The sequence below is a fragment of the Polypterus senegalus genome, chromosome 7 (genome assembly GCF_016835505.1).
Source record: "Polypterus senegalus isolate Bchr_013 chromosome 7, ASM1683550v1, whole genome shotgun sequence".
In the NCBI taxonomy this organism is placed as follows: Eukaryota; Metazoa; Chordata; class Cladistia; order Polypteriformes; family Polypteridae; genus Polypterus; species Polypterus senegalus.
This window is the reverse complement of record NC_053160.1, coordinates 189,759,978-189,785,988: the sequence shown is the minus strand read 5'-3', so window position 1 is coordinate 189,785,988 and position 26,011 is coordinate 189,759,978. Positions and strand designations below refer to the sequence as shown.

Genomic DNA, 26,011 nt, shown 5'->3' with positions numbered 1-26,011 from the left:
ATATGGAGGCCAAAACACCCAGGAGCATACAGTACATAACTGGAAGTTTTAGACGTTTCCCTCAGTGGGTGTCTTGTTTTCATCTCTTGTCTGGTCTGTCGTCATGTTATTGTACACCACAAAGAGAAGCATTCAAGCGCTTAGCCTAGAACACATGTACCCTTAGTCTTTAGAGATTACCTTGAGTGTTTGCTGTACCGTTCAGCCAGAAATGAGCGTGTTTGCCTTTCTTGTAATCGCATAACACCTCTAATTACATCTCAGCTGACCTTTCTCGATACCTTAAACGTGTAACTGGCTGCTTTCCCCTGTTTTAAGGACATGCTGGTGTGTGACGGTGTGGTGTTGGCCCCATGGCATACAGTGTGCAGTAATTCACCATTAGGCTGCCAGTAATGTGTAGCTGCCATTCGATGTTTTAGAGGTGTTTTATAACTTCAGGATCACCTGCAGGGTTGAAATGCTTGCTTGGCTCCGTGAGGATGAGTAGCCGATGAGCTGCTGCCAAGCTTTTTATCATGGAGATAAACGACGCTAAGAAGAACACTGGGTTTTTTTTTTACTTGGTGGGCTGAACTGCCATTTGGAATTCCAGGTCATTCTGCGAAGGCCTTAGGGCACCACAAGAGATTGCAATGCCTGACCTCATGTAGCTTGCTGTAAGTGTTCAATAAATAGTCTCATTAACGGAGCTCTTAGCTGCTTGACGGCAGGAGACAGAGGAGACATCTTAGGCTTCTCTGCAGAGGACATTGGATGAATAGCAAACCACCAGTGCTGCTCATTATACATGGGACACGTGTGGGCACACTGCGCTACAGGCCCAGAAATTCGTAATTCAGGTGGTCTGCTCGCTTGTCATCTTTCACTGACTACCTTGACTTAATAATAATAATTCTATATATAGTATTTATATAGCACTTTTTTCACTACAACAACAACATTTATTTCTATAGCACATTTTCATACAAACAGTAGCTCAAAGTGCTTTACATAATAAAGAATAGAAAAATAAAAGACACAATAAGAAAACAAAATAAATCAACATTAATTAACATAGAATAAGAGTAAGGTTCAATGGCCAGGGGGGACAGAAAAAACAAAAAAACTCCAGACGGCTGGAGAAAAAATAAAATCTGTAGGGATTCCAGACCACGAGACCGCCCAGTCCCCTCTGGACATTCTACCTAAGATAAATGAAAGAGTCCTCTTTGGATTTAGGGTTCTCACGGAAGGGCTTTACATGGAACTTTACATAGAGAGTGGAGAGCCACCATTAATGTGTAGCACCCACCTGGATGATGCAAGGGCAGCCATTTTTCCACTGCACATTAGCTATTAGATGGTGAAGGGGTGAGAAAGAATACAAAGAATACAAGTGGCTGAAATGAGTTTGCTCCGCAGGGTGTCTGGGCTTTCCCTTAAAGATTGGGTGAGAAGCTTGGTCATCCGGTAGGAGCTCAGAGTAGAGCCACTGCTCCTCCGCATTGAGAGGAGTCAGATCAGGTGGCTCGGGCATCTGATCAGGATGCCTCCCTGGTGAGGTGTTCCGGGCACGTCTAACCGGGAGGAGGCCCCGGGGAAGACCCAGGACATGCTGGAGGGACTATGTCTCTCGGCTGGCCTGGGAATGCCTCGGGATTCCCCCAGAAGAGCTAGAAGAAGTGGCCAGGGAGAGGGAAGTCTGGGCATCTCTGCTCAAGCTGCTGTCCCCGCAACCTGATCTCGGATTAGCGGAAGAGGATGGATGGATGGATGGATGGGGTGAGAAAGAGAGCCAATTAGAGACAGTGGATGATTAGGGGGCCAACAACAACAACAACAACATTTATTTCTATAGCACATCTTCATACAAACAGTAGCTCAAAGTGCTTTACATAATAAAGAATAGAAAAATAAAAGACACAATAAGAAAACAAAATAAATCAACATTAATTAACATAGAATAAGAGTAAGGTTCAATGGCCAGGGGACAGAAAAACAAAAACTCCAGACGGCTGGAGAAAAATAAAATCTGTAGGGATTCCAGACCATGAGACCACCCAGTCCCCTCTGGCCATTCTACCTAACATAAATGAAACAGTCCTCTTTGGATTTAGGGTTCTCACGGAAGGGCTTGATGATGATGATGGTCACGTAGACTTCTGCCTTTTAATCCGTCCATCATTGTTGGTGCGTCATGAAGCTTTGAGTAAGTGGAGGTGGCGCAGGCCACCACCACAAAGAAACCAGAAAAAGAAACAGAAGAGAGAGTAGGGGTCAGTAGCGATTTTAGAGCCACCATGAATAGTTATTTTGAGGAAATTGAACATATAGAGTATCAGGATTAAGTTAAATTAAGATTAAAATGAAGTTATAAAAAGGCCATGTTAAAGTAATGTGTTTTCAGCAGTGTTTTAAACTGCTCTACTGTATCAGCCTGGTGAATTCCTACTGGCAGGCTATTCCAGATTTTAGGTGCATAACAGCAGAAGGCCGCCTGCCCGCCTCACCACTTCTTTTAAGTTTTGTTCTTGGAATTCTAAGGAGACACTCATTTGAGGATCTGAGGTTACGATTTGGAATATAACGTGTCAGACATTCCGATATATAAGATGGGGCGAGATTATTTAAGGCTTTATAAGCCATATAATAGAATATTAGAATAGAGCCAGAATAACCGGGGCATTTATCCAGGACATCGGAGTACACCATATGCTTTACACCCAACTCTTTATGGCCACAGAGAATCAGGACCTCCGTTTTACATCTCATCTGAACGATAGTGCCATTTTTTGCCTGTCTCTCAACTGGTACATTGGGATCCACATTCAGACCACAGGGTAAGCGCCCCCTGCTGGCCTTGCCAACAACTCTTCCAGCAGAAACCCAAGCTTTTCCTGGTTGATCTCCCATCCAAGTACTAGTGTCTTGTAATAGGAGAAATCAATTTAAGAAAGCCAAAGTGCATATTAAATAAAGTAATGCAAACAAAGCACACTTGAAGCCCCTTCGACTCTGCGGCCTTCCTGTTCAGGTTTATTACGATTGGATTTCCCACTTAAAACTCCTCAGTACCACAGTGAAGCACTCCCTCTGACATGCTCTTTCTTTCTCAAATCCTGGCTCCTGTCCCTGCCACCAGTTCACCAGTGTTCATTCTCGCTCCTCTCCTAATTGTAATTTGTGGGCCATTCACAGAGAGCGACATTTGAACCTCATTTTCAAGGAAGTTCCAAGGTAATGCTTGCCATACATTAGGTCCTGTGGCTTTCTCATGGCCCATGGTAGCCTAAGGCCGGGTTTATACTTCACACGACACATGCTCCAGAGGACGCTCCTGCTACGCAAGCGTTTTACTGTTTACTTCACATAAATCTAGAAGAATCCACCAGGTGGCATTGTGAGATCTTATCACAGTGAGAACAAGTTCAGCTTTACTGTGTTGTGAATTGCCTGGAACACCCATTAAATTCTGAGGACACCTCTCTGAAAAGGATGTTTAATGATTAAATCCATCAATCCAAGGATGTGTCCAATCCAGCAAGCATTGGGCACGAGGCAGAAACATTCCTGGATGGGCATCAGCTCATCACAAGGTGAATACAAGCACTCACACATACACTGGCGTCATTTTAGTGTCACCAAATCTGCATCTCTTTGGAAAGAAACTGGAGCACACGGTTGAAACCCAGCAGGAAAACACGCAAACTCCAGGCAGGGAATACCAGCGACGTGACTCCCTGTGAGACAGCAGTGCTACCGCTCTGCCACCATGTCACCCCCATGGGTGTAATTTAACAGTATTCATTATTTAAACAAAATGAACAATTTATTTGTAAAATGTAACATACGTACACTAATGCATTTCATCATGAAAGTGATATCAAGTATAAATCTAAGGAGTTGGAATATCATAAATGTAACGTGTTCTGTGTGGCGATCTTTTGCTATTTGCTGCTGCTGTCAGGACAGGAGGAAGCCCCAGAAAAAAAAAAAAAGACGGGACAAAAGATGGTATGTGAGACTTTTAAAATGTGTGCCATGTCATTACGATGGGAAATATGCGACACATGAATATAAAAGCACTACGAATGTATCTGTATGTCGGCATTTTGCTTCACCACATCGAACCATTCATCAAACATCTAAGCGCGTTCATCGATCCCAGAGGATCCGCATAGCAACTTTTTGTCACATGTAGATAGTAAACGGAGACTGTGATGTCACATTACTACTTTTGTCACACTGCACCCCTGACTTTTTGCTGGTACTGCAACTTGCACATGCGTCGCATTAATTTCTGAGGACCTGCTCAGAGGACGCGTCAAATGAATGCTGGGAACGCGCGGCAGCCATGATGCCTACACGTTCTGAGCATTAAGTATAAACGAGCCTTTACACCTCTAAGCCCGAGTCCACCTTAATAAAAGTACAAATAAAAGTCTGGCCTTGTGCCCATCCCATTGCTATGTCTCTGCCAATCGAAAAGATGGCGCATCTCAAAAATATTTAGTAATAAAATGCATTGCATTTGTCATTACGACAGATGGCACATTGCAAATATTAACACTGCTTTTTATACCAAATGGCATACAACACGTTGACGCCCACATCGATTATTTATATTAACACATCTTACACAGGTCCATAATTGAAAGAGCTAGGCACCCTTGATGACTGCCATGTTGCCTCGATTACACAATTTGCAGGAACAGATGTGGAATACCCTCCAGGAAATCGGAGTAGCCACTTGTTGGCCTTGGAATACTTCACTTGGTGTCTTAATGTCCCCACTGGCCAAAGAGGGTAAAACAACTTGCTCAATGTCATGAAGGTGAAGTGTGGATTGGTCTTGTAGATGTCATATTTTCTCAGTGCCACAGTTGCTTGAGGTCCCCTAGTGTTACACACCACCATTTTTGCCACACAGTCCCTGAGCCTTGCAAACTGCTGTCTATGGCTCAGGGTGTCCATGATATAAGAGATTTTAGGGGTACCAGAGATGCTGAGCCTTGATGATGAGGAATAATTGGAAGAATTAAAGTGCATTATCCTGACTGTGGTGCCAGCTTTGTCCAAGGGGGGGAGTAGGCTCTGAGGAACATGGGGGGTCAACGATCCTCAACAGCTGTATGTGTATGAGAGGTAAGCTGCAGAGGGCCAAGGTGTTCTTGTACCTGGGGTTGGAGCTGTTTTAGGACTCTATATGTATGAAATAAAAGCAACTGGTCAGGTCTGACCTTAATGCCATGCTATGGCAATGTCAAGGCTCTATGAGTCAACCCTGCTGGACCTGGCGCTCTCGTTATGTGGTGTGAGATATGGCCTGCCATTCATCCCGGCCAATACCCCCAGGCCACCAGATGGAGCCCTCCTTGCAGCATAGAGGTGCCCCGAATGCCAACAGGGAATCATGGACAATGGAGTTATAATGCACAGCCCTGCTGGATACCATGGGGGCCGCCAGGAGTCGCTGCAGGGAGGCCCAGGGATTTATATTTTCTGTATAGTCCGGAAATATTTCCAAGTTACGGGAACGGAAGAAATGATATACTTCCGGGCTGAAGAAAAAGTGAAGTTTTTACCTGACCTGGAAGTGTTGGATAATCACATGGACTGAGGGCTCAGAAGCACTTCCAGGTCGAGGACTATAAAGAACTGTGGGAGATCCCAGACAGATGAGCTGAGTTGGGAGGCAGGGTGGCTAAGCGTCTGGGAGTGGAGGATTGTGATTTGGTTATTGGATTGATTTATATGAGAATTGTGGAGAGGAGCGTGCTTTGTGCATTTTATTATTGTAATAAATAATTATTGGACTTTTTAATCTGGTGTCTGATGTGGTGTCTGAGGAGCGAGAGCGTCCCTAATCTGTCACAGTGGTTAATTCTGCCCCCCTCTGTCCATCTAGGAACATACACTCATAATTCCAGGCCTCTCGGACGAGTTAACCTGTGACAATGTGTTTTACAAATATTTGGATTAAATCCAAACGCATTTTTCTACTTGTTGTGACGTATGTCTGGTATGTACAGTAGTTTCCAGACATTGTCATTTTAATCCATCCATTTGCTAAACTGCTTATCTAAAATCAGTAAAAAGCTGTCCCTGGCACTCTCTGCAACACGGGCACAGCAAGGCACATTCTTGGACACAACACACACTCATGCTGGGGCCAATGTACAGCATTTGAAGCCAGGGCAGTTAATTTTTTTTTTGTTTTTTTGCCTGGTCCCCTTTGCTTTATAGCTGTCACAGAGTGTTGATAACAAATACACAGGTGCACTTTGGGGACCAGTCCTGTAGGGAGAAGCAGTGCACTGTTCACTCAGCTTAGCAAATTACAGCTTTTTTAACATGAAGAAAGCACATGCTGTGTAGGCACTGAAGCAGGGTCCAGGCCGTGTGACCCTTTCGCCACTGCCACTTGAGTTATTTTTAGCGCTCTTCCATTGTGTTCACATGCTCTGCTTTGTACCAGGTCTGGATACCAGAATGTCTTTAACTTTGAAGTTCATAGGAGATGATTAAATTAATTAGTAATTAAGATGCCATGTTTTAATTATCTATCACTCTGTTTTTACCTTTCTTGGGAAGTTCTTCACTGTTTTATTATTGAGTGGACAGTCACTGAATGGGGCAGCATTGCTAGCTTTCTAAAGAACATTAGTTTTGTGTATAATATGAATTGATGGTAATGGCCTCTGTCTGTTGTATTGCCTTTTGCTCAAGAGCACCTTTTCTCTTTCAGAATGGACTCAATGCTCTACATTTGGCTGCCAAAGAAGGCCATGTCGACCTTGTCCAGGAGTTGCTGGACAGGGGCTCTGCGGTGGATTCTGCCACTAAGGTAACACTTTGCAATGCGTCTTGCTGACAAAGAATGTTAGTAACATGAAGGGTGTCTTCTTATACCCTCCAACCCTTCCAGAAAGTGCATGGGCGAGGCAAAGGGGACATTTTAATAATCCGTAGTGGGGACCCTGACATTAGCCCTTTATTAATGTGCTGCTCCACTCTACTTTATGTAGCAAGGGGTTCCTGTTGGTGTCCACAATGAAATGCAAGCCTTTTGCACTCCAAGTGGTTTGTGTTTGAGCCACTAGCTTAATGAGCTGAAAGATAATTCCTCCGGTAATGGTGTAATGGCATCACTTGCGGTAAGTAAATTGTGTTTGAGCTACGGTGCCCCTCACGGGAGAGTACATTTTAAAGGAGCCATTTTAGATCACAGTTCCTATGACTTTATCAACAATTAGATAAAAACTGCATGGAGGTTTGAAGGCACAAGAGATTGTAAATGCCAACTAACTATGGGTAAGTTCCTACTTGCCGCATTGCCGAGGTAGGCCTCGGCTCCCTGCCCCTGTTTAGGATAAAGTCGGGTCATAAAATGGAGGGATGGGTTAATATCACATATACTTGCCATTCTTGAGGGGGACAAAAGGATGTGGGTCCACAAATTGTGTAATTGGAGACTCTTGTGCATTATTTGTTATCTTTAAAATGAAGAATATTTATTATCACAATACCTTGTACTGTTTTTTCTGTTTTCAACTGTGAACTTGAACCCGGACACAGGCAGACAGACATCGTTGTTTGCACCACACACTCGTTTATTTACAGTATTTACAAATCCCGCGCTCAAGTCCGCAGTGCCTCTTGCACCAATTCCCCAAATCCAGGCCTTACAATGCCTCTCTTTCTCTTCTCAGGCCTTACAATGCCTCTCTCTCTTTTCTCTCTCTTTTCTGGCCGCCTCCAGTCCTCCCGCTAGCGCCGCCTGGCGGTGACCTTGGGTCCCTATAGGGTTGGGCTTCTAAGCCCTGTACCCGAGGCCCCCAACCTAACCAGTGCGGGCCCTCGCGGTCTGGAGGAGGCACAAGCCCTCCTCTCGTCCTCCTGGGCGTCCCGGCCGGGGACCACACAACCAAGAAGGTGTCTTGTTTTCTGACATGTTTTGGTTTTTCTATTGTTATTATGAAATTGTATGTAATTTTCTAAAACAATACTGTCCAAGCAGCCATGTGATTGAAATGCTTCTGGAAAGTTCTGCTGCTCCTCTCATTTCAAATCATCATGTTAGAGGGGGTTGAGCTGTTGTCTCTTTAATGCAGCATTTCAAAGAATACGCAGAACTCCATAGCTGGGTATTAAAACTACAGTAGATAACTAATAAGTATACTGTGCCTTCAAAAAGTATTCAGACCCCCTCCCCTTTTTGATATTTTGGTATGTTGCATCCTAGTGCTAAAATCATTTAAATTACTTTATCCCCACAGAATGACAAAGTGAAAACAAGATTTTAGCAGGTTTTGTAAATTTATTCAAATTTAAAAACTGAAATATGACATGGACAGAAGTATTCAGACCCTTTGCAATGACCCGTGATATTCAGCTCAGGTGCATCCCATTCTATTGATCATCATTGAAATGTTTCTTCACCTTGTTTGGAGTCCACCTGTGATCCACTCAGTTGATTAGACGTGGCTAGTAAAGGCACAAGCCTATCTATAGAAGGTCATACAAGTGAGTAAAAATCAAGCCATGTGGTCAAAGTAACGTCCTGCAGAGCTTAGAGACTGGGATTGTGTCGAGGGACAGATCTGGGGAAGGCTACAAAAACATTCCTGCAGCAATTAAGAGCACAGTTGCCTTCAAAAGTCTTAAATGGAAGAAGCTTGGAACAACCACGAATCTTCCAAGAGCTGGGCAAAAAAATGTGCAAACCTTTCTGAAAATATATTTTTATAATGAAATTCTGGGTTATTGAGATGATTGATAGGCAAAAATTAAATCTACAACACGATACAAATAAAGTGAAGGGGTCTGGGAACTTTACGTATGTACACTCAGTCATATGAGGGTGATTTTGCCATTTCCAGTTAACCTAAAATGCTCAACTTTTCTTACTTTAGAGGCAAATCAGAGAATCTGAAGAAAACTGTACACAAATCTGAGGAGAGTATGTGAGCTCAAGTCAGGCCCCCAGTCTACCAGAGCAGTGCAGCAACATTCCTGACCGCTGTGTTACTGCACCATCACCAGACATTTGAAATGGTTTAAGCACCAGCAATGTCCGTCTTGCTTACCTTTCTAATCCCGACAGCCTGTTGTAGTTGTAATTTATTGAGTGGACTGTAATAGGCAAGACAGACCACGGTAAAGAGTTGTGACCCCACCCTGGTGACCCCCTATAACTGAAGTTTTAAAAGCAAAGAAAAACATGCAATTATTGCAGAGATGTCTTCTGAGATGCACTTTCACAACTGAACTGATTCAAGATGGTGGATCTTGGGTCCTTCTGGCAGGAATAGGTGGGTCCAAGGACCCCAGAAGTAATGTCAGTGGTGGTATAGCTGTCAATAACCTAGAGTAGCGGTGAATTACAATCAGTAGAGCTGAGACCTTAAGCTGTCCCCTATGTGCATGAGCGTGACAGTATTTCTTAACGTTACATGGTCTCACTATCGTGTAATTGTGGTAGACTGATGTTTACTGTTAAAAATGTATCTGTCACTTGAATGATCTTTACCTGTTTACTGTACAATAATCAAAAAATCTTTTTTTTTCTGACAGAAAGGAAACACAGCTTTGCACATTGCATCGTTGGCAGGACAGGCTGAAGTGGTGAAGATTCTTGTGAAACGCGGAGCTGATGTTAATGCGCAGTCTCAGGTTGGTCTCCTGCACATATACAGTAGCTTTCTCCCATCATCATCATCATCATTGTTTCCTTTTATTTTATCTTTTCAATAAAAAGGACATAGTACAATTACCTTTATTATTCTTAAAATATGATTCTTTATGGGTGAAGTGACTTACTTAGGTCACACACAGTAAGCCAGTGATGAAGACTGAAACCAGTAATCTTGGAGTTTATCATCACTCGGGGCTGTCATTTATAATGTTATCAAAGTAGATCTTTTTGCAGGTGAACTTTGTTTTTCTTCTAGTGACCTTCCACACTGAACACTCACTGCCCCTAAGCAATGTATAGAGTTGGTATGCCATACTTGGTTTTGTATTTCTGCAGTTGGAGCAGCAGCAGGTAAACGGAGCCGCAAAAGAGTTGTCAAAGGAGTCAAGGGATAGGGAATGACTGGAATGCCTTAACATCCCTCAAAGCAGACTTTAGAAAGAGAACTGCATACATTTACAAATATGTGCTTCCTTTTTTTATAATTAGCACTCTGACAGGAGACATGCTAAGGATCACACAGCCGACCCACATGGGAAGATTTATATAGTGCAGCGCTGGACCAGAGCAATATATTCACATAGCCGGCCCCCTAAATGTCATTTAATTGGAGGAGTGAGTGATTAGCGACACTGCCCCTGAAACTTTTTTTTTTTCTCTACTCTAAATTACAACTTTCAACAATAAACCTCACCCTGAGTACTTTACAGAGGTGTGACATTTGTTTGAACATCTCTTTAGTCTGTTAGAGTAGGACTTACGCTGCACTGAGTTGATAGCTTTTTCTCTCAATCTCAAGTACCTTCTCTTTAATTTTCTGAAGTCGTGTTCCAAGTACATTATATGGTCAAAAGTACGTGGACAACCCTCCAAATAATTGAGTTCAGGTGTTTCATTGTTACCAAGTGCCATCAAATCAAGCTGATAGCCATGCTATCTCCATTAACAAACATTGTGTCCTGCTGAAGAGCTTAGTGACTTTTAACGTGGCACTGTCACATAAGATGCCACCTTTGCCACGAGTCATGATTTGAAATTTCTGCTCTGCTTGATCTGCCCTGGTAAACTGTAAGTGCTATTATTAGAAGGTGGAAGTCTCAAGGAGCAAAAGCAGCTCAGCCGTGAAGTAGAAGACCATGCAAACTCACAAGAGTGGGGTCACCAAGTGCTGATGCACATAAAAATGGTCTGTCATCAATGGCATCGCTCTCAACAGAATCTCAGACTGCACCTGAAAACATTAGCACAAGAACTGTGCATCTGGAGCTTCATGAAATAGGTGCCTATGGCTGAGCCTAAGATGGAACATAAGAAATTTGACAAACAATAGGAGACCATTGAGTCCAGCAAGCCTATTTGTTTAGCTAATAGCTAAGTTGTCCCAATATCTCATCCAGATCCTTCTTAAATGTTGTCAAGAGTTTCTGCTTCAACTATGTGTCTCGGTAGTTTGTTCCTGAGTCCCACAACTGTTTGTGTAAAGAAGTGCTTGTCTGGCTTCTGTCTTAAAATACACTTCCTTTAATTTCCATTGATGTCCTGCAGTATGTGATTCACCCTTAAGCTGAAAGATCGCCATATGCAGTGCTAAGAGGTGGCTGGAGTTGTGTAAAGCTTGCCGCCCGCCATTGGATTCTAGAGCAGCGAAAGCGTGTTCTCTGGAGTGATGAATCGTACTCTATCTTGCAGTCTAATGGACTGATTTGACTTTGGCGGGTGCCAGGAGAATGCTACCGGACTGCATAATTTCTACTGTAAAGTGTGGTGGTGGTGGGATTATGGCAGGGTTTGGGCTAGGCCCTTTGGTTCCTGTGAAAGGTACTGTCAGTACTACAGCATACAAAGACATTTTACACCAGTGTTTCCCAACCTCGTTCCTGGGGACCCCTGTGACTGCAGGTTTTTGTTCCAACCAGATTCCTAATCAGTGACAACACCTGATAACATTCATCTCATTGAATTAGCTGGTATTAGTTTTCTTTTATTCTACATTCAGAAAAGCACAGCAGCATGATTTTTACATTTATAAGACATTTAGAAAAAAATCTGCTTTTGCTATAGATTTAAATGCTTAACTCTCTTTCGTTGATTTAATCCTATTTTGCCCTTTCTCTGCGCAGTTTTCCCCCGTCATTGTATCTTATTAATGATAATTAAAAATGAGCAGAGCAGACACGCTGGCAAACAACACGGAATAACCAAAGTACTTTAGCATCAGACCTACTAATTAGTAAATAATGGATTAATTAAACAATTAGAACACCTAGAAAAGTAGAATAAAAATCAAGATGAAAATATCTATCGTATTCTTTTTACCAAACCTAGTTTTCTAATTTCTATATTGTTCACAAAACACAGAACTTGGGAAATAATACATCACTTAATTAGCCCAGGAGTCCAATTAAAAACAGAAGCTGGTTGGAACTAAAAACCTGCAGCCACTGGGGTTCCACAGGACAGAGGTTGGGAAACACTGGTTTAGATCATTGTGTGCTACAGTTTGGGGAAGACTCTTTCTTTTCTGTTCCAGCAAGATTGTGCTCCTGGTCCATAAAGACCTGGAAGAACTTGAGTGGCCTGAACAGAGCCCTAACCGTTAACCCTTTTGAAAACCCTTGGGATGAATTGGATCGCCAGGTGAGAGTCGGGTCATCTTGTACTGACGTCACAGATGTTCTTTTGGCTGAATGGGCACAAATTTCCATAGATACACTTCAAAATCTTGTGAAAAGAAGAGTTGTGGTTGTTATAAATGGGCCAACTCCATATTAATGATTTTTGGAATAGGGATAGGATTAGGAACGAATACATTAGAGGGTCAGCTCAAGTTGGACGGTTGGGAGACAAAGTCAGAGAGGTGAGATTGCTTTGGCTTGGACATGTGCAGAGGAGAGATGCTGGGTATATTGGGAGAAGGATGCTAAGGATAGAACTGTTAGGGAAGTGGAGAAGAGGAAGGCAAAAGAGGAGGTTTATGGATTTGGTGAAAGAGGACATGATGATGGTGGGTGTAACAGAACAAGATGACGAGGACAAGAAAAGATGGAAAAAGATGATCTGCTATGGCAACCCCTATTGGGATCAGCTGAAACAAGAAGAATCTAAATAATTCTAAACTACAACACACACTAAAATAAAGCACACCAACTTCGATATGGAAGGGAGTTGATCCGCTGTGGCGACCCCTAACGGGAGCAGCCGAAGGAAGAAGAAGTCCAACAAGCTTAAATAGGTGTGTTGGTCAGGTGTCCAGGAAACTTTTGGTAAATAGTACACAACGTTAATAACAAAAAATATTAACTTATTCACTATTTCTGAAACAAAGAAGAGTACATTTAGGTATTTCAATTAAAGAAGGAGTTTCCAAGACGGGGTCTGGTCCCTTCTATATTTGATCTTTATCATTTGCCTCTTGGTGGCAAGGACTGTTCCTACTATAGAATCTACAGTATATGAGCCAAAATGCAAAAAACAGAAATTAACTGCCTTTCCTCCACTTGTTCTGTAGCCTGATAAAATGTATACCTACATTTTTATATAATTTTATTATTTGGCCTGTTAGCCGACCCTGCTAAAGTACACTCACCTAAAGGATTATTAGGACCACCATACTAATATGGTGTTTGACCCCCTTTCGCCTTCAGAACTGCCTTAATTCTACGTGGCATTGATTCAACAAGGTGCTGAAAGCATTCTTTAGAAATGTTGGCCCATATCGATAGGATAGCATCTTGCAGTTGATGGAGATTTGTGGGATGCACATCCAGGGCACGAAGCTCCCGTTCCACCACATCCCAAAGATGCTCTATTGGGTTGAGATCTGGTGACTGTGGGGGCCATTTTAGTGCAGTGAACTCATTGTCATGTTCAAGAAACCAATCTGAAATGATTCGAGCTTTGTGACATGGTGCATTATCCTGCTGGAAGTAGCCATCAGAGGATGGGTACATGGTGGTCATGAAGGGATGGACATGGTCAGAAACAATGCTCAGGTAGCCCGTGGCATTTAAACGATGCCCAATTGGCACTAAGGGGCCTAAAGTGTGCCAAGAAAACATCCCCCACACCATTACACCACCACCACCAGTCTGCACAGTGGTAACAAGGCATGATGGATCCATGTTCTCATTCTGTTTACACCAAATTCTGACTCTACCATTTGAATGTCTCAACAGAAATCGAGACTTATCAGACCAGGCAACATTTTTCCAGTCTTCAACTGTCCAATTTTGGTGAGCTCGTGCAAATTGTAGCCTCTTTTTCCTATTTGTAGTGGAGATGAGTGGTACCCGGTGGGGTCTTCTGCTGTTGTAGCCCATCCGCCTCAAGGTTGTGCGTGTTGTGGCTTCACAAATGCTTTGCTGCCTACCTCGGTTGTAACGAGTGGTTATTTCAGTCAAAGTTGCTCTTCTATCAGCTTGAATCAGTCGGCCCATTCATTCTCCTCTGACCTCTAGCATCAACAAGGCCTTTTCGCCCACAGGACTGCCGCATACTGGATGTTTTTCCCCTTTCACACCATTCTTTGTAAACCCTAGAAATGGTTGTGCGTGAAGATCCCAGTAACTGAGCAGATTGTGAAATACTCAGACCGGCCCGTCTGGCACCAACAACCATGCCACGCTCCAAATTGCTGAAATCACCTTTCTTTGCCATTCTGACATTCAGTTTGGAGTTGAGGAGATTGTCTTGACCAGGACCACACCCCTAAATGCATTGAAGCAACTGCCATGTGATTGGTTGATTAGATAATTGCATTAATGAGAAATTGAACAGGTGCTCCTAATAATCCTTTAGGTGAGTGTATGTCAGAGTGGGCTAAGGTCTTCACCAACAGCACTGTAAACATTTCTGTGTGCATAGACGCCAGTGACTTTCACTCATTCCATTTAGGATTGTGGCCTGACTGACGTGTCTCAAAAGTTCTGTTGCGAGAATGTGATTGTGATCAGCAGAGACATGTCGGGGGACTGAACCACAGCAATAGTCGCATAGTCGCCCTCTACGTGTCATGTATTAGGGGAAATCATATGTTTTATCCTGTAACACTGGACATGAAAGAAATATGTTTAAAAATGTAGTGTTAATTATCGACTTGATTTGCTGTCTGTTATTATTGATGGAGGAGATGGCCGTCAATACTAAATACAAGATAATATTGTATTTGTGTTGGCTTTGTAGCTCATCTCTTGATCTTGCCTTCTGTGATGGATGCTAACCAAAATAAATATTGATTGATCAGTCCCATGCTAAATTTGATGTATGGCAGCCTTCCTGTTTTCTATGAATAGCACACACCTGTACACATCTATTTGCAAATCCATTTTCATTACACTATTAAAAGTGCTCCGTAACATGAATAATGATTGAAGAAGTTTGCATTTGGCTTACTGTTTTTTTCTTGGATGCTAATTGACACACATTGATTTCTGGATCGTTTCCTAATGCGCGGCACGGCACGTGCAAATAAGTAGTTTCCAAGCCAAATGGCAGTTTGCATTTTCTTATGAGGCTACGAATTGCACATGCATGACTGCCTATGCTTGGCGAGATTGCTGAAATAAGGCCATGCTGTTCAAAGGCTTTGAATCTTTTTCACAGGAAGGGATTTGTTCAACTGTCAAATGCAGGAACTCAGAAATAACTGCAGATGAATGCAGATGTCAGCTGTGGTGTCCTTTTTTTTCTTTTTCTTATTACAGGCTATGGCGACTTGACTCTGGGTATTAAAATGTGACTGCCTCTTTGGCCACCACCTTCTCCCCAGGGATGTGCGTTTACTTTGACACAAGAGATCAGAAGGACAAGCCATGTCCGCAATCCATTATTTTGCACATTTCATTTTTTTTTCATTTTCTTTTGGTAATAAAGGGTCGTATTTAAATCTTCAAATATAAATTTGATTATTTGCAGAGAAAAGGCAGCTGAGGCTAAAACCAAATCAGGTATTTTTTCGAGATTCTTGTGACATCAGGGTAAAGCTATAAATTGAAAAATGACTGGGGTGTGAGGGCAGAAAGAAGGCACATGTGGGAGTAAAACCTATACAAAGAAATGTTAAAAAAAGGAAATCATTTTAAAAAGGTTCTGCTAAAATGCTTTGGATGGAATGGGATGGTGGTGTGTGGTTAGCAATACAATGTGACAGGTCCTACATGCAAGCATACATAACTGTACATGTGTGCAATCTGTATGTGTCTACATGGATTATTTTTTTACTTACTTATTTTAAGGTACAACTATTTATGCCTTACGCACTTATAATGCACTTTACAGAGCCTATAAAGAGTAGTCATCCTCATGAGAAGTTTTTACATTTTATTTTTATCCAATCAATGTGGATTTAATTTGCCATTTTTGATGCCGATCAACAGAAAATGACTCTTTTTAATGTCAACATGAAAACAAGTAAAATGTAGCTACGAAAAGCATAATTAAAATGGGTTTATACGGGTGTTTTAAATGTCAGTCTGGTGAATCTTTAGCAGTAAAATATTGCAGATTTTGGTGCATAATAGCAAAAGGCCGCATCGCCACTTGTATGCTTAGCTCTTGGAATAACCAGCAGACCACCAATAGGAGATCTAAGGCTACAACTTGGAATGTAGGGGGACAGGCACTCAAATTGATTATTTAAAGCTTTCTATACCATTTGCCTGTGGTGGGTTGGCACCCTGCCCAGGATTGGTCCCTGCCTTGTGCCCTGTGTTGGCTGGGATTGGCTCCGGCAGACCCCCGTGACCCTGTGTTTGGATTCAGCGGGTTAGAAAATGGATGGATGGATGGATATACCATTTGCAGTGTTCTAAAGTCAATTCTAAAGGAGACAGGTAACCAGTGTAACAATGCTAAGGCTGGTCAGATGTCCTCAAATTTTCTTTTTTTTTTACTGGTTAGGATTCCAAAGATTCTTAAGAGCTCTAAACTGCACATGTGAAGTCTGAGCTCTAAATGTTATTTTGCACATATTTTCTTCAGCATCTCCGATCACAAAGCCTGCTTGTATCTGTTCAGCTCACAGATGCTTTTGCAGCTGCTCTTCCCACATTTTGTGAATGGACTAAACATCGGCAGCCACCGGGCAAAGCCAAAGAAGACCATAAACTGTCAAAGAAGCTCATACTTAAAGATAATACAATCAAAAATTGCATTGGTTTTATTAGTACTTTATTTTGGATTTGTTTTGTGTTAGTGGTTTTAATTCAAGTTCAGTTTTCATTTTTCTAAAGTTAATAACTTTCATTTTTTTCATAATTTGAAAATAATAATCACCCTGGCAAGAAGCAAACATATTAAACCTGGGGTTATGATAGCAAGCCATAATGATAAAGATGGAGAGAATTATAACAACAATGGGAAGAACAACAAGAATAGGAAAAGAGGCAGCTTTGAGCAGTATGCCTGTAAATATTTAGATTCACGAGGTGATGAAGTAGGGAACTTGTGTGAAGAACTGTAGTTTAAAGCTGGAAAGTTATTCCACTAGTTTTGGAGTTGGCTACAGGATGATACATTCTTAATTTAAATAAGAAATTTGACAAATGCTAGGAGACTGTTGAGTCCATTTAAATGGCCTCCATATCTTATTCAGATTCTTCTTAAAGGTTCTCAAGGTTTCTGTTTCAACTCCATGTCTTGGTAGTTTATTCAAGATTCCCACACCTCTTTGCATCAAGAAGTGCTTCCTGCCTTCAGTTCTACCTGCACTTCCCTTTAATTTCCACTGATGTCCCCAAGAATGTGTATAATAACTTGTTATTTAATCAACATCCAACAAACAAAGTGTAGTAATCAGCTTTACAAACACTAACTTGTTAGGAACAAAAGTGGAAGCTGGAATGGTGCAGATGGCAAACGGCTGCTTCACTCAGCTTGTCTCAGGCCCATTACACAGTAATTAATGCTGCTAAGAACGCCTCTTTACTCCTTTAGTGCTGGATTCCACTGTCCTACTTCAGCACACGCAGCGATAACAGTGCAGAAGTTCTGAAAGCATACCTGACATCAAGGGCACACCAAGCAGCACTGCAAAATGCAAAGAAAAGAAACAAATCGAGGGAAGACTTAATGGTTATCTCGGTACCAAAGAAACTCACCAAAACCGTGATGAAATGCTTTGAGAGACTGGTGCTGGGGCACATTAGAGAACATGTTTTGTATGCCAGGTCCTCTCTCTGCATGGAATTTACAAAACACTTTGAGTAGTGAGAAAAGTGCTATATAAATGTAAATAATAATAATTATTATTAAAAAGAATATTGCAGCTACTTTAGCCTCAATTTATGCAGGGAGAACAATCTGCTCCCGTAATAATTCTTTGCATTGATATAGCACTTTTCTCACTACTGTCAGCATAAAAAAATGGGAGGCCATCTGACACAGCCGCTTTAAATTTCACCATCTCTGACAACCTGGTGTGGGCCTGGCATATCCAGACTGTTATCCAGAAGGCTCTCCATTGTTTTTATTTCCCCCAGCATGTGAGGAAAGCCCAGATATCTCCATCTGTTTTCACTAACTCTGATAGGAGTCTGTACTCACGGGCTCCATAGCTTCATCCTGGTGCAGCACCTGCTCAGCCCACCTGCACACGTCTTCCTTCTGTCCTGGACACATCTTACACATGTTGCCTTGAGAGCATATGTGGGGTGTGTGTACAGTTTGGGTTACCATGTTGTAAAAAGGCAGATTTCTAGTAGTTTTGCAGGAATAGCACGTTGACTGCTGGACCATTTATCACCAGGATGTTGCAGTATGGGTCTATATCTACTGTATATGATAAATAGTGAATTCTTACTAAAATTCATAAAAATGTACAAGAATGAATTAGAATTCAATGGTTTTATCAGCAGCAACTCTCTTCAGAATGTTAAGTGGCTGTTAATTACTTCATTTGCACCAGCATCACAACTAAAGATCTCCATTTGAACGAGAGTCCTTGAAGCATGACCACACAGAGTGCAGGCTTAGAAGCACATGTGACGCAAATCTAACGCATTTCTTTCTGCTCTCCACTCTTGTTGCACAGAACACATTTGATAGTTGGTGATTGTTTGCACTCAGTGTGTGGCAAATTGTCCATGTAGTGCTGTTCTGACCACCATGAAAGTTTGGGCATGCCTTTGAAGCAAGCTAGAGCCTACAGGTTCCACAATTTCCAATTGATCTGATACTTTCGCAATCACTGTCCCTATCATCAGAGTATTCATCTTCCAACAAAGCTAACATCAGCTACTTGATACCTGTTTTGCGACAACATAACTTATGGACTGTCTACTAGGGGGTTCCCCCTGCTCGCCAATCCCGGCCTAAGCAATTCACCAGCCACTTTGCGTCTCTATCGCTCGCGTTGTGAAGAGGGGGCTGAACGCACCCCAAGCAGACGCGGTTGCTCCTCTGAAACCCCCTCTTAAATGGTGATACAATGGGAAACAATTTTTTTTTTTTTTACATCCTCTTTGCTTGATCAGCTGCTGGATTGCTGCCGTGCAGTGTGATGTGCATCTTGCACAGCGCTTCGAACATTTAAAAGCCTGTATAGCAGCTTTCCTACTCTTTGTCTTTTATTTCCAGCCCCGGGTCTGGTTAAATATTTTGACAAAAAGTCTCGTCTCGCAGGACGTGAGTTCCTGACATTTTTTAGTTTATAATTTAAAAACCGAATAAGAATCTGAAAATCTAACAACATCACATTAAAGTTTGATAAATTCTGAAAAGAGTGATACCAAACATATATATGTAGGTTTTAAAATAAGCCCAATTTAAAGTGTGACAAAAGATGTGACATAAAAACGTCATGTTAGGCTTAGGATTTCATATATAGAGAGTAGATTTTCCAAGAGCTGGTGCCTACTCAAAACAAAAAAAAAAATCTGTGGCTGTCCATTAGATGGTAACTAAGACGAGGAAGCAAAGATCTCCAGCAAGCTGGCTGTGTCTACTGTGGTTGTATACAGAGATCAGGGTTCTTCTCCCCTATGTTGCGTCTTGACAGGCTCCATGACATACAACTTAACTCGTACCTCGTGTTCAAAGTGCTAAAGTGTAACCCAATCCAAAGGTGCTGTGATAGGCTTCAAGAATGAAACCAGCTGAATTCAAAAGGCCACATGAGGACACCTTCTAGTCTTCTAAATTGTCAAAGTCGTTGATAAAGCTGATACATGAGAAATAGTGAATCATGGACTTTAGGACACTGAATTCCCCAGCGTCCTTGTGTGCATTCGAGACAGAATCCAGGAAGCACTTCTTTGTGTAAGAGATTAAGGGGACCCTGAGACTAAATACTAAGCCATGTAACTGACAGCAGAGGAGATCCTGACGGCTTCTACAGGTAAGAGCTTGGGTCAAATCAGCTGTTAACCAAATTAACTGGAATGACTAAACGTTTTCCACTTGCTTATGAAACCTCTTGTGAATGATTTTCTTTAGTGGTGAGGCTAGAAGACTTTCCTTTCTCTGGGTGCTCTGCTATGTAACTCTTAATGAAAACCCATTCCCCCTCCACAGCCCTAGGGCCTGATGAAAGAGTGACATCCTGACAGGTTTATTTTAACCAATTCTTCAAAATACAAGCAAAAATGCAAGCATCAGGCAGATGGATTTTTTATAGCAGCTTTGTAGATAAATTGTCTTCAATGTATGTGTAGCTTTACAGACGCATGTAAACTGCTCAAAAAAATTAAAGGAACACTTTGAAAACACATCAGATCTCAATGGGAAAAAGAAATCCTCCTGGATATCTATACTGATATAGACTGGGTAATGTGTTAGGAACGAAAGGATGCCACATCGTTTGATGGAAATGTAAATGATCAACCTACAGAGCCCTGAATTCAAAGACGCCCCAAAAATCAGAGTGAAAAAATTATGTGGCAGGCTAGTCCATTTTGCCCAAATTTAATTGCAGCAACTCCAAATTGTCCGCAGCACTTTGTATGGCCCCTGTGTTCTTGTATACATGCCTGACAACATCGGTGCATGCTTCTAATGAGATGACAGATGGTGTTGTGGGGGATCTCCTCCCAGATCTGGACCAGGGCATCACTGAGCTCCTGGACAGTCTGAGGTGCAACCTGGTGGCATTGGATGGACCAAAACATAATGTCCCAGAGGTGTTCTATTGGATTTAGGTCAGGAAAGTGTGGTGGCCAGTCAATGGTATCAATTCCTTCATCCTCCAGGAACTGCCTGCATACTCTCACCACATGAGGCCAGGAATTGTCGGCACCAGGAGCCACTGTACCAGCATAGGGTCTGACAATGGGTCCAAGGATTTCATCCTGATACCTAATGGCAGCCAAGGTGCCTTTGTCAAGCCTGTAGCGGTCTGTGTGACCCTCCATGGATATGCCTCCCCAGACAATCATTAACCCACCACCAAACTGCTCATGCTGAATGATGTTACAGGCAGCATAATGTTCTCCATGGCTTCTCCAGACCCTTTCACTTCTGTCACGTGCTCAGGGTGAACCTGCTCTCATCTGTAAAAGCACAGGGCACCAGTGGTGCATCTGCCAATTCTGGTATTCTATGGCGAATGCCAATCGAGCTGCATGCTGCTGGGCAGTGAGCTCAGGGCCCATTAGAGGACATGGGGCCCTTGGGTCACCCTCATGAAGTCTTTCTGGTTGTTTGGTCAGAGACATTCACACCAGTGGCCTGCTGGAGGTCATTTTGTAGGGCTCTGGCAGTGCTCATCCTGTTCCTCCTTGCCCAAAGGAGCAGATACTGGTCCTGCTGATGGGTTATGGACCTTCTATGGCCCTCTCCAGCTCTCCTAGAGTAACTGCTTGTCTCCTAGAATCTCCTCCATGCCCTTGAGACTGTGCAGGGAGACACAGCAAACCTTCTGGCAATGACACGTATTGATGTGCCATCCTGGAGAAGTTGGACTACCTGTGCACCTCTGTAGGGTCCAGGTATCGCCTCATGCTACCAGTAGTGACACTGACTGTAGCCAAATGCAAAACTAGTGAAGAAACAGTCAGAAAAGATGAGGAGGGAAAAATGTCAGTGGCCTCCACCTGTTAAACCATTCCTGTTTTGGGGGTCATCTCATTGTTGCCCCTCTAGTGCATCTGTTGTTAATTTCATTAACAGCACAGCAGCTGAAACTGATTAACAACCCCCTCTGCTACTTAACTGACCAGATTAACATCCCATAAGTTTCATTGACTTGATGCTATACTCTGATTAAAAAGTGTTCCTTTAATTCTTTTGAACAGTATATTTATGCCTTATCGGCCTAGAATTGTTTGGTTTGTATACCGATTTACTGGTTAGCCTGCAGCCTTATCATGGACACTGGCCACAGCTTAGTCACACTGACCACAGAAATCTGATCTTTGCATCATATGGGGCTTTCCATAGTGGACACAGTCACAGATGCTCAGTATCTAGAATTCTCTTTTTACATACTCATACTCTACAACATAAGCACTGGCAGGTGACATGGCTTGCTAGCAGCGATTTAGTGGTGAGGACTCCGTATTTTTTCATACAGTATTTTTACATAACGAATATTGTTCAAAAGAATTTTTCAGGTTAATAACAATTCCTTCTATGCTGTATGTCATGGCCAAGGGTGAGAATTTAGGGTGTCTTTTTATTTGTAAACCATCTTCTCACAATGCTGTCTCTAGTCTAGATGCGTTATGCATACAGAAATAACAACTTCCACATCTCCATAGTGTGAGCAGCGTCACGTGAAGAGGCTCACTCCTTGTCACAAAGAAAATGAATGGAAGTGATTAACCTTTGTTATGTTAGATATTGTCTTTGCGTGGTAATTATCACCTCATGTTTGAGTACAGTGCGGTAGTTTTTGTTTTTACAGTAGTAGCCTTGGCATCTAATGTAACCCTTTGAAGACCACACAAGGATTGTTTAATAGAAATCGATCTTTGTCATTCTATATAATACTACTCGCGCTCCCTGTCTAAGACAAGTAATAGAACAGTTTACAACTATTTGCAATCTTTTGCCCAATGTGTACCATCAGTGTCTTTCCTCGGTATACATGTGTGTGTCTGAACGTCTCCTCTCTCTCGAGAGCGTTCCCATAAAGCCTGCTTCTCAGACTGTGTTATTATTTTTTATGGTGCCTTACTCGCCTCCTGTCCACTTTTATACTTGCTGCCTTTAAAGGAGACTCTTTGCATAAATGTAATTTCTCCTCCTTGTGTGTCTCACATTTGTAAATCCACATTCATTGCATTACCAAAGCCAAGCTGATTAGAGGGCCTGAATATACAGACTTTAGTGTTTTATTATACTGTATAGCAGATGTTTCTATAGTGATCTAATCATCTCAATGTACTCAACTAAATAAAAATTGATAAATCTTAAGGATTTCAAGACAATATCATATTTTTAGGAACCAGTGTTACAATATTTAGCGCCTAATACATTGTTTATCATGGTGTCCGATCCCGCTCACAATACTGCTGCTACCACCACTCTTACAAGCAAAGCCCCACTTTTTATGTATTTCTATACTGGATAGTGTAGCAGATGATGAAGGACCCCAAAATTCACATAGCTGGAATGGTGATGGTCACCAAACTGCCAGCTGCTTCTGTTACATTCCAAAACGTTAGACATCGTGGAACACTTTGGAATCATGTTGTCCGTTTTTATATCCGTAAGATAAATGTTCCCTTAGCATTCTGTGGTTTTGTTTGAGCTGAAATGTAATCTGGGAATTTCTAGGCTGTACCAGATATCGTCACAGGAACTGTAAAAGGAACAGTTACGCTTTGTTTTATGGTGTAGAAGTGTCTACGAAAGGCACGTTTAACTTCGGAGGTTCTTTTTCGTGTTGGTGGACAAGTTAATACTGGCAATGCCTGGACTGTTAGCCTTGATTCACACATTTGTCCTATAAACGTTACCTATTGATAAGCTCAAATTTCGAGCAAGAACATCTCAACACTGGACAAGGCTAGCTACTTCCTCTTTAATACCTCACAAGGGGCTTGAAGCCGCTCCGCCTATGACGCAACACTGCTTTTGTGTCAATCTGTCTTCAGATTGCTTCCTCTGAAAGGCCTACACTTCAGAAGACCCCAGCAAAAGCCAGGATCTTCTACTCCTGTTGGGCTTTTGTATCCCGATGGCTACCTTTTGAAAGTTCCACACCATCTCACAGAAGTCAAGGGCTATTCACTACCCTGATAATACGTAACCCAACTAGACACAGTTCGTTTCATTAACAAATCACCAGCCATTGCTCAATGCTGGTAAACAACAGGATGACTTCACCAAAGCATTACTCAAAACTAGTTCAATCTTTAATTGTGTGTGTTTAAAGATGCTAAGATTTGCATTCGCTGTGGCGAGGATGGTCTTTAGAGGGTCGGCTCAGGTTGGACGGTTGGGAGACAAAGTCAGAGAGGTGAGATTGTGTTGGTTTGGACATGTGCAGAGGAGAGATACTGGGTATATTGGGAGAAGGATGCTAAGGATAGAGCTGCCAGGGAAGAGGAAAAGAGGAAGGCCTAAGAGAAGGTTTATGGATGTGGTGAGAGAGGACGTGCAGGTGATGGATGTGACAGAGCAAGATGACGAGGACAAGAAGAGATGGAAGAAGATGATCTGCTGTGGGGACCCCTAACAGGAGTAGCCGAAAGAAGAAGATTTGAAGGAGACAACAGGTGTACATGTTAGATATGAAAACATACCACCTGAATGATTCAAATCAGGGTCACACTGCAAGCTTTGCTTCAGGTGGCTGCAGTCTTTGTTTTCTTAAACCGTTTGTGATGCTTGAGATGGGAGGGGGCAGAGTCTGTAGGTGACAAAGTCTGACCCAATGGTGGTCTCTTCAGAAGTTGTTTCTCTCCCTCTGTCCTCCTGGCAGTTATGATGTCTCTCTGGTAGTGCATTTTAAAGTCTTTTGAGCGTATGCTGTCTTGCTGACTGGCCCTTTTCACAATAAAACACTATCTTATGTAAGATATTGCATCAGTCAACAATGTGGGACAACTGATAAGTTCCCGTGGTCTAACTGATTGTAGATTAAGTTAGTTTTGGCTAGACACGAAACATGTTCATTCTAATGTCCCAAGCCGCTATTTCATATATTCTTAGAAGCAAACACACACTGGTCACTTTATTTAATCTTAAACATATATATTAAAACAATTACACTTGTTAACAATTTTTTTCTTATTTACCCAGAATTCCTGCCTATTTGTATTTAGCAAACACCCCAGAATTTTTTTTGTACTCCCACAATTCAACACTCCAGGAAAACAACCTCATGAATATTAATGATCTAATGAGGTCATTCATACCTGTCTACAATTCCAGTTACTGAACATTGAGAATGCAAGTTTCTGAACTCTAAGACACAGTTATACTCTCGGACAAACCATTTAAGAGCCATTATATGGGTTGGAGATGATGGCACTGACCAGAAAACAGGAGACAAAGCTGGAGGTGGCAGAGTTAAAGATGCTAAGATTTGCATTGGTGGTGATGAGGATGGACAAGATTAGAAATGAGGACATTAGAGGGTCAGCTCAGGTTGGAGGTCTTATTGACAAAGTCCGAGAGGTGAGATTGTGTTGGTTTGGACATGTGCAGAGGAGAGATGCTGAGTTTATTGGGAAAAGGGTGCTAAGGATACAGCTGTTAGGCAAGAGGAGAAGAGGAAGGCTTAAGAGAAGGTTTATGGATGTGCTGAGAGATGACATGCAGGTGGCGGTTGTGACATGACGAGGACAAGAAAAGATGGAAAAAGATGATCTGCAATGGCAACCCCTCTCGGGATCAGCCGAAAGACGAAGAATCTAAATAATTCTAAAATACAACACACACTAAAATAAAGCACACAGACTAAATATTACAAATCATATTTAGCACACTGTAAAAGCACAGCTTTCTAACGGCATTACACGCTTGCGACTTTCCCACGCCATATACTGTATGGTAGTGAAAGAGTCTGATTCGGGAGTTTCTCTCACATGGCCTGCACATGCATTTTCAGATAAGTTAGTTCTCTTTCCAAGTCCAACTTTGATAAAATGTAAGTTAATGGAAAAAGGCTGACCATCTGCTGTCCTTACTGCAGCCAATTCTGCTTTCACTGCCCACCAGTCACGGTCTGTCATTATTGGGCCTCACTATATTCCCACCTACAGAGTCCCTCTTGAGAAGCCCATCTTTGCTAGGGAATCGTTGGGAGTCTGACAGTGAATCATGCGAGAAAAGTCTAATGTTTTGTAGTGGGCTACTTGGTGAGCTTTAAAGGTGGGTGGGCATTGGAGTGTCGTCTTGACTTGCAATGGACTGTCATCTTTTACGATCGCACATTTAAAAGACTTC

General features: G+C 42.2%; 1 protein-coding gene across 22 annotated transcripts in view; it reads left to right on the top strand.

Moving 5' to 3' along the window:
- Positions 1-26,011, top strand: part of LOC120533089 (ankyrin-2-like) — a 299,192-nt gene that overhangs the window by 95,557 nt on the left and 177,624 nt on the right. For all 22 annotated transcript variants that reach the window (XM_039759757.1, XM_039759758.1, XM_039759764.1 and 19 more), the window contains exons 3-4: positions 6,731-6,829; positions 9,559-9,657. In XM_039759757.1, the coding sequence (XP_039615691.1) occupies positions 6,731-6,829; positions 9,559-9,657 (198 nt within the window). The remainder of the gene's footprint in view (positions 1-6,730; positions 6,830-9,558; positions 9,658-26,011) is intronic.